Here is a 9760-nt window from a genome sequence, read left to right as displayed (position 1 = left end):
TTATTTCTTGTTAATAAAACATATAACGAGGGGATTCGTATAAGTATTTAAAGTTAAGGCTAATTGTTTGACTAGACATTCCAGCGTATTTTATTTATGACTCTAATTGGTCGGGAGGGAGGAAGAGAGAGTGTCTTTGTGCTTGCATTGTGTGATCCATTGTGTGTTTTGATTTTTTGGTCGGTGTTCGCTTTCCCATGAAGTTAGTTAATGGTGTTGTTTGTGGGTGGCGGTGGTGGAGAAGGTCGCGGTAGTTCGTTCAAGTACAATATGAAGTGTTAATTTTTTATACTATGTTTTACGACACCAGGAATGCTACACACGAGTGCTGATGGGAGCTATTGACCTGGCTGTGATGGTATGGCCTGAAGGCCTGTATGGTGAGTCTCAGCTGGCACTGCCTCTTTCCCTGCCGTTTTTTTCTCTGCTTCCCATACATTCTCTCTCTCTCTCTCTCTCTCTCTCTCTCTCTCTCTCTCTCTCTCTCTCTCTCTCTCTCTCTCTCTCTTTCTCTCTCTCCACCCCGTCTCTATCTCTCTCTCTCTTTTTCTCTCTCTCTCTCTCTCCACCCTCTCTCTCTCTCTCTCTCTCTCTCTCTCTCTCTCTCTCTCTCTCAATGTGCGATTAATCACCGCGATTTTCTTCAACGTAATGGCAAAGAAGAAGAGTACAGAAAGCAGAGAAACGAAGTAACGTCCATGAAACGTGCTGCTCGCAGAAAATATTACCGTGAGCTCGCTGCATCAAATACGAAACAAAACTCAAAAGCCATCCGGAAAGTGATCATCCAGTTAACACGTAAAGAGACCGTAAAATCTTCTGTCATTCACAGATGTACCTGCTGATGATCTTTACATTCATTTTATTTCTATTGTTAAACAAATAATCACAAATGATAGGTCAAAACAGAATAATCTGGACCAGTTGAAACAGTTTTGTGTTTCAAAAAATATTACATATAATTTAGACATCCCCCTGTTATCCGTGAGCGAAGTCTTCCATTATCTGGTATGCTTAAAACAATCTGGTACTCGCGGTCTAGATAATCTTGATGGGAAAATTTTGAAGTTGTCTGCCCCTTTTATTGCAGAATCTCTGACATATGTTTAGAATTTGTGCCTGGACAAATCTGACTTTCCCGCCAAATTAAAGGAGGCAAAAGTAATCCCGCTATTTAAATCGGGTTATTCTTCTGACCTCGCCAATTACAGACCAATCTCGATTCTTCCTGTTTTATCTAAACCACTTGAAAAACACATATGTACACATTTGGCTGCACATTTGAAGAATACGACCTTATTTATTCAAATCAGTCAGGCTTCAGAGAAAATCAATCGTGCCACACAGCATTAATAAACCTTCAAAACTTGCTTAACTAAACTGAGCAAAAAATTATTGCACCCATTTTCGTACCCCAACTAAAACATTCATTCACGTGTCATTTTATTCAAACTTGATATGCCATTAAAGGCCCTTCACTTGGCTACCTTGCACACTTTTCGGATTAAAGATTTCTGTTGTAGGTATCACGTGACCGCCGCCGAAGTCAGGGTACCCCCAAAATCGACCTGACAAAAGCCATAGTCCCGTATTTTAAAATCTGTAAAAATTCTGGATTTGCTGATAAGAAACAAATCTGCATATCGATGGAAATGCCATTCAATTACCATTCAAAAACAGTTTGATTTGTGCATCTAACTTGATTAGTCTTGATACAATCTGTTTTCAAAAAAGGTAGGGGTTAACCGTTTGAAAGGCCCAAAAGAGCACGTTTTGCGGTAATTTTTTAGGGGGTCCTCCACTGAAAATGCAACATTTCCTAGACGTTTTAAAGAAAACGTTTCAAACTTTTAGAAAACATGACCAATAGGTTTGCAGATATTACCATAACTTTTGGTGAAAATATTGGTAATACATGTAGAGTTACGAATCTTTTCAGAAAGAGCTTTAAAAATGTTCATATTAATTCAGGGTGTTATGCCAAAAATTTGTGACGTTGCATGCAGGGCCAATAATGGTTATATCAGTATTTGCGAAAGTTTTAGGCAAATCTGAACACAGACAAAAAATTTGCTGGAGGTATGAACGCGATAGACAAATTCGTCAACTCTGTCATTTGTACTGTGTATGCGAACGGCAGAGATTTCTAGTCGTTGGCCTGTGCTTACTTCGCTGTTGGTTGTTCAGTCCCAAAGCATTGTTCCCGGTGTGATGCGCGTTTGATAATTGCTCGTTATTGATAGGCAAGAGACTGTGTGCGCGTGTATGTGTGGGTTTGTGTGTGTGTGTATACGTGTGTGTGTATACGTGTGTGTGTGTGTGTGTGTGTGTGTGTGTATGTGTGTGTTTGTGTGTTTGTGTATGTGTGTGTGTCTTTCTCATTCCTCTCTCTGTCACTGTCTCTCTCTGTTTTCTAATCTCTTGTTTTCTCTCTCCGTTATTTATGAGTATGTCTTTCTCTGTTTCTCTTATTTTTATGTGTGTTTTTACATTTAGTCAACATAGAGGGGGGAATCGAGACGAGGGTCGTGGTGTGTGTGTGTGTGTAGAGCGATTCAGACTAAACTACTGGGCCGATCTTTATGAAATTTGACATGAGAGTTCCTGGGTATGATATCCCCGGACCTTTATTTCATTTTTTCGATAAATACCTTTGATGACGTCATATCCGGCTTTTTGTAAAAGTTGAGGCGGCACTGTCACACCCTCATTTTTCAATCAAATTGATTGAAATTTTGGCAAAGCAATCTTCGACGAAGCCCGGGGTTTGGTATTGCATTTCAGCTTGGTGGCTTAAAAACTATTTAATGACTTTGGTTATTAAAAATCGGAAACTTGTAATTAAAATTATTTTTTTATTAAACGATCCAAAAACAATTTCATCTTATTCTTCGTCATTTTCTGATTCCAAAAACATATACATATGTTATATTTGGATTAAAAACAAGCTCTGAAAATTAAAAATATAAAAATTATTATCAAAATTAAATTTCCGAAATCGTTTTAAAAACTATTTCATCTTATTCCTTGTCGGTTCCTGATTCCAAAAACATATAGATATGATATGTTTGGATTAAAAACACGATCAGAAAGTTAAAACGAAGAGAGGTACAGTAAAGCGTGCTATGAAGCACAGCGCAATCGCTACCGCGCCAAACAGGCTCGTCACTTTCACTGCCTTTTGCACTAGCGGCGGACTACGTTCAGTTTCATTCTGTGAGTTCCCCAGCTTGACTAAATGTAGTAATTTCGCCTTACCCGACTAGTTTGTTCTGTCATTATCCTGTCTATCGTGTAACCTATGTCTGTCTGGCCTTCACTTCTCTGTTTGAATATTTGTTTCTCTCTCGACTGATCTTTATCCGTTTGCATTGCTTTGTCCTATCTTTGTCTCTGCCGTCTCGCCCTCTTTCTTTCGCTCGCTCTCTCTCTCTCCAAAACGGCTGCACGCATACACGCATGCACGCTCACACACGCACCCACTGGCACGCACATACGCAAGCATACACACACTCGCACACATGCACAAAAGCACAAACACTAACACATGCACACATGCAGGCGCGCGCGCACAACAAACAAGCACACGTTGTTATGCAATACAACAGTTGAAACCAAAGAGGATCGGTTCTCCGAAGGAAACAAACTCCTTGCAATTGCTGTCGGGAATGCAACGGCGCGTGGTTTACCGATGTGGAGCATGCACAGGCCAACGACTGGAAATCTCTGCCGCTCGCATACACAGTACAAATGACAGAGTTGACGAATTTGTCTATCGCGTTCATACCTCCAGCAAATTTCTGCCTGTGCTCAGATTTGCCTAAAAGTTTCGCAAATACTGATATAACCATTATTGGCCCTGCATGCAACGTCACGACTTTTAGGCATAACACCCTGAATTAATATGAATATTTTTAAAGTTCTTTCTGAACATTCGTAACTCTACATGTACACTCTTCAAAAAAAGTTAAGGATCACTTTTTTACAAGCACGCCACACTAAACAGACAAGACCGAATTCTTTCATTTTTTTAAAATTATATAATTGAACAAAGACAAAGATCGAACGCGGCAGCGACAATTTAGCTAGAGTGTGTCAAACGTGACAACCCTCGAAAATGGAATTCAATCAATCAATCAATATGAGGCTTATATCGCGCGTATTCCGTGGGTACAGTTCTAAGCGCAGGGATTTATTATTTTTTAAAAATATTTTTATTCAAGGCGCAGGGATTTATTTATGCCGTGAGAGATGGAATTTTTTTTACACAATACATCACGCATTCACATCGGCCAGCAGATCGCAGCCATTTCGGCGCATATCCTACTTTTCACGGCCTATTATTCCAAGTCACACGGGTATTTTGGTGGACATTTTTATCTATGCCTATACAATTTTGCCAGGAAAGACCCTTTTGTCAATCGTGGGATCTTTAACGTGCACACCCCAATGTAGTGTACACGAAGGGACCTCGGTTTTTCGTCTCATCCGAAAGACTAGCACTTGAACCCACCACCTAGGTTAGGAAAGGGGGGAGAAAATTGCTAACGCCCTAACCCAGGGTCGAACTCGCAACCTCTCGCTTCCGAGCGCAAGTGCGTTACCACTCGGCCACCCAGTCCAACAATGTGAATCAGTGTCAATAACGCGTGTGCCCTCCGTTGTGTGCCAGGCATTCAACACATCGTTGGTGCATGGAGTGGATCAGGTTGCATATGAATGCTCTGGGAACTCCATTCCACTCCTGCTGGAGCCATTGCAGCAGTTGACCCAGATTGGCAGGAGGAGGGTGATGTTGCTGTACCCGACGACAAAGCTCGTCCCACATGTGCTCTATGGGGTTCAGGTCCGGGCTGTTGGCTGGCCACAGCATCCTGTTGACCCTGGCCTGCTGGATGAAGGTGTTTACAGCTGCAGAGCGATGGGGAGGTGCGTTGTCATCCTGAAGAATCGCACGAGGGCCGATCGCTTGGAGGGCTGGAACGACCAGGGGTTGCAGGATCTCATTCTGGTAGCGGACACCAGTCAAGTTGCCCACTACATGGTACAGACGTGTCATTAGACGTGTGCTGAGCCAGACCATCACAGAGCCAGACCATCACAGAGCCTCCTCCAAAACGCTTTCGTTCCAGAACAGCGCCTTCTGCGAAGCGCTCTCCGCGACGCCTCCACACTCGGATGCGACCATCAGCAGGTTCCAAGCAAAAGCGGGACTCATCTGTAAACAACACCTGAGGCCACTGCTGACGTTGCCACCTCACATGTTGAGTGCACCAGGCTCGGCGAGCTGCTCGGTGATTAGCAGTCAGGGTTGTTCCTCGGACTGGACGCCTTGCACGCAAGCCAAAGTTGTGTAAGCGGTTTCGGATCGTCTGACCACTAACAACAGTGTTGGTGGTAGCTTGTAGGTGTTGCCTAATGTTGTTTGCCGTAGCCATTCTTTGTAGCATGGCCTGCCTCTGAATGAAGCGATCCTCTCTTTGTGTGGTGACTCTGGGCCGACCAGAACGTTGTCGCTCCTGCACTCTTCCAGTTGCTTGGAATCTTTGTTTTAGTCTGATGATGACAGAGGGAGCCACTGCAAGCCTCTGGGCCACTTGCCTGGCAGCAACACCGTCTTGTAGCCATCCTATTGCCCTTCCTCTATCCAAATCGCTCAGTTTTCTTCGTGGGGGCATGTTGCTACTGTGCATAATTGTGTCAGCGTGTCAACCTGGTGAGCGATGTTCATAGCCAGGACCCTGTTGTAGCACGTGCATCACAACCTTTTGCCCTGGCATGCGTTCCGCAAATTTCACACACCCTTTTTCTTCCAAAATGCAGAAGCTTTTGAGTAGTCCCACAAAGGGAAATAACTTTGCCTGCCAAACAAAATTCTAGGTCAAGACTCATTGTTCATTTGTTAATTCAAACACATTAATCTTTTAATTATTATGTCGATGTTTAATTTGTTGGATTTTTTTTATAATTAGATCCGTTTTTTCAACCGATCTTTAACTTTTTTTTAAGAGTGTATTGTCAATATATTCGCAAAAAGTTATGGTAATATCTGCAAACCTATTGGTCATGTTTTCTAAATGTTTGAAACGTTTTCATTAAAACGTCTAGAAAATGTTGCATTTTCAGTGGAGGACCGCAAAACCTGCTCTTTTGGGCCTTTCAAACGGTTAACCCCTACCTCATTTGAAAACAGATTGTATCAAGACTAATTAAGTTAGGTGTACACATCAAACTGTTTTTGAATGGTAATTGAATGGCATTTCCATCGATATGCAGAATTGTTTCTTATCAGCAAATCCTGAATTTTTACAGATTTTAAAATACGGGACTATGGTTTTTGTCAGGTCGATTTTGGGGGTACCCTGACTTCGGCGGCGGTCACGAGATACCAACAACAGAAATCTTTAATCCAAAAAGTGTGCAAGGTAGCCAAGTGAAGGGCCGTTAACGGCATATAAAGTTTGAATAAAATGACACGTGAATGAATGTTTTAGTTGGGGTACGAAAATGGGTGCAATAATTGTTTTGCTCAGTTGATAATGAACTCTGTGGTGTCGTATTTGTCGATTTTGCAAAAGCATTCGACGTCATTAATCATGAGTTACTTTTAAGAAAATTAGTTGAGTATATATTGTCACCCCAAACCCTATGCCTCCTCTCCTTTTTCTTAGCCGGGCGAGAGCAGTCCGTCTGAGTGAATTCCACTATGTCAAGTGAAAGACCTGTGTTATATGGAGTCCCCCAGGGTTCTGTGCTTTGGCACTTCTCTTCGAAGTCCCTGTATATTAACGATCTTCCTTTTAGTATTAATGATGATTGTGGACTCTTTGCTGACCATACACACTTCTGATAAACAATTAGACAAAGATTATTCATCATTGCAGAACAGTGTAGATGATCTCATAAATTGGACGGAGTATAACCACATGAGTCTTCCCCCCAAATACATGTTAATTACAACAAGGCAAAAAAGACAAAACATCAAGAGTAATCCTCATTCCTTATTAACTGACAACGACGCAATAGCGGAAGTAGGAGATTACAAAGTTTTGGGAGTAAATATCGATAATAATTTATCTTGGACCCATCGTGTTAGGTTGTTGTGTAAAACCATGTCCAGGAAAATATATCTGTTGAACAGAATAAAACACTTTCTTGATCCACACTCAAGGTTATTATTTTTTATTGCATACATACAAACCATCACTGATTATTAATACGAAAAGTCACAGTGATGGAAGATTTCGTTCTGATTATTTCATATTGATCATATCTGTCCATATAGCATCAGTGTTTTATCATATTAAAACTCAATTTGATAACACATTCACATTTTTTTTTTATTAAACATGTTCTGTAAATTTTGATCATAACGTAAGAATTCATGTAAAGCCTGTAATGTGTATATAATCCTGTGAATAATTTGTCTGCCTTTTTATTTTTTTACTTTTATGTTTATCTTTTGTAAATGTTTTACGTGTGTATATACTGTATATATATGTATATAACATTAGAGTAGTCCCTCTCTGGGCGAGGGCTGGTTGAAAAGAAGCTCGTTTATATTGCTTATGCAAAATAAAATAAAATAGGTGCTCGTAAAATAAAATTTTATTTGAATTGATTTGTTCTCTCTCTCTCTCTCTCTCTCTCTCTCTCTCTCTCTCTCTCTCTCTCTCTCTCTCTCTCTCTCTCTCTCTCTCTCTCTCTCTCTTTTCTGTTTTTTCCTTTCATCGTTTCTTTCTTATTTACCTATTTTAACATGCATGCAATTGTTTTTATTTACTTTTTTTTTATAGTACAGAGCGGTCCGTTCAGGTTTCGTTGATGACATCATGCAGATGTAAACCATGCGTGGTGTTGTGTTCATGATGCAGGTCGTCAGATTGACATGGCAGCACGTGCACCACTATGGTCAGTTGGACTGGAATACAGACACGGCACCGGGCATGGGATAGGCGCCTACCTCAGTGTTCATGAAGGTGTGTTGTTATTGTTCATCTTTTGTTTGTGGAAGGTTCTATGTAGGGAATATGGACATGCTCCTAATATGGACCACCACCTGTTCTGACAAACTAACGCTGCTCGAGCGCTCAGAACAATTTCATTCGATACATTTACTCTCTCTCGATAAGTCTTTGTTTAAATGTGGTTATTAACTGGTTCAGCAGCTCCCCTTGACGTTGAACGTACCAGGGCAAAGCTAGTCGATAAATACAATTTCGATTCGTTTGTGTACAAGCCGTATTTGTATAGGTTTCGAGACTACGTCAAACGAATGTTGCAATATGCAATTTCCTCTTTCAGCGAGACGCTACGAATAGCGTCGTGTTTTCCGTTACCCCGACAATAATTCTCTCGGTATGCACATGTCAAAACAGTTCCGGACGCACAAACTACAAAACCGTTTGGTTTCTTTACTTTTTTTGTTTTTAAACATTTATGGCAGCGTTCACTCTAAATTTGACGATTAAAACAGACTATTGTCTGTCCACAAACACAGCTGTTAACACACCAACATATGACAATAAGAATGTAATTGTTACATTTTGCAGTGTTTGTCCCCTCATTGAAGCACAAACAAAAAATAATAGCAAATCTCAATTATGTGTGTGTCCCCTGATATGGACCACCTTCAACAAATAGAAGAAAGGAAACCATAAAGAGTGGCGTCAGTCATGCATTAAGAAGCTTGTTGAAAATAACCTAGAACTAGCCCTCAAGCTTTCATAACAATATTTCAAACAGTCGTCTTTACATAAAAGTTGATAATTTCAGTTATTTTTCTCTGTTTTAATAAGTTTCTTTAGTCTGTTGTAATGTTCTCATCGAACCAAAACAAATAACTCTGATGCATATTTGAATTAGTCCGGCTCATATACTGAGTTGTGTTCGTATAGTGGGCTTTTAAAACAAAAATTATTCCTGATTTCCTCTTCACTGATTTCATTTAATACGGATCTCTGGATGAGATCTGAATTCTGATTCTAGCCAGAAAGGCTGCATAGATACAATCCGAATTCCGAATACACTACTCACAAAAAGTTAAGGATCACTATGAGAAAACAGGTGCTCAATAAAATCAGTTCGCTACTGTTATTTATTTCTCAGTCAAACCAAATTGTTATGAATTCTTATTCAGCTGTAAGTGGGCGATGTTGTATTAGTGGGAAAATTGCACGGGATTCTCTACTACTGAGCTTGGTAGCAAAAGAAAAAGCGGAAACTTGCGAAAAAGGACCTTGTTTTGGACCGTTCAGCCCGAACACATTGCACAAGCCACATGGAAAAACCATTATGCACGTGCAAGAACTGCTGTTTATGTGTGAGATGCTGTCACTTGCTTGGCTTTTTGAGAAGACCTGAGTATTAGGCATTATCTGACAATGCCTCCACGACGAAAATTGAACGAGTTTGAGAGGGGACGAGCTGTTGCATGGTTCCAAGATGGTGTCCCCAAGCGAGAAGTGGCCAGGCGACTTCACGTGTCCATCTCGGTCATTGTCAGACTGATTCAACGTTTCACAGCCACTGGGAGGGTCCAGGAAAGACGCAGACCTGGGCGACCAAAGAAGACAACTCCACGTGAAGATCGTCTTATTGAACGACTTGCCTTGCAAACAAGAACAGCCTCTACCAGCATTAATTGAAGGCAGCTGAGGGTGGCTACTAACACCAACATCAGCCAGCAGACCATACGGAATCGCCTTCATGGGTTTGACCTCCGTTCTCGTCGCCCAGCTGTACGGCCACGCTTAACTCC

General features: G+C 41.1%; 1 protein-coding gene across 2 annotated transcripts in view; it reads left to right on the top strand.

Moving 5' to 3' along the window:
- Positions 1 to 9760, top strand: part of LOC138960785 (xaa-Pro aminopeptidase 1-like) — a 153969-nt gene that overhangs the window by 125553 nt on the left and 18656 nt on the right. For both annotated transcript variants that reach the window (XM_070332434.1, XM_070332435.1), the window contains exons 17-18: positions 311 to 380; positions 7875 to 7979. In XM_070332434.1, coding sequence (XP_070188535.1) covers positions 311 to 380; positions 7875 to 7979 — 175 coding nt within the window. The remainder of the gene's footprint in view (positions 1 to 310; positions 381 to 7874; positions 7980 to 9760) is intronic.

Source organism: Littorina saxatilis, linkage group LG3 (assembly GCF_037325665.1).
Source record: "Littorina saxatilis isolate snail1 linkage group LG3, US_GU_Lsax_2.0, whole genome shotgun sequence".
Classification (NCBI taxonomy): Eukaryota; Metazoa; Mollusca; class Gastropoda; order Littorinimorpha; family Littorinidae; genus Littorina; species Littorina saxatilis.
The sequence above is the reverse complement of the archived record's forward strand: the minus strand, read 5'-3'. Positions and strand labels throughout refer to the sequence as shown.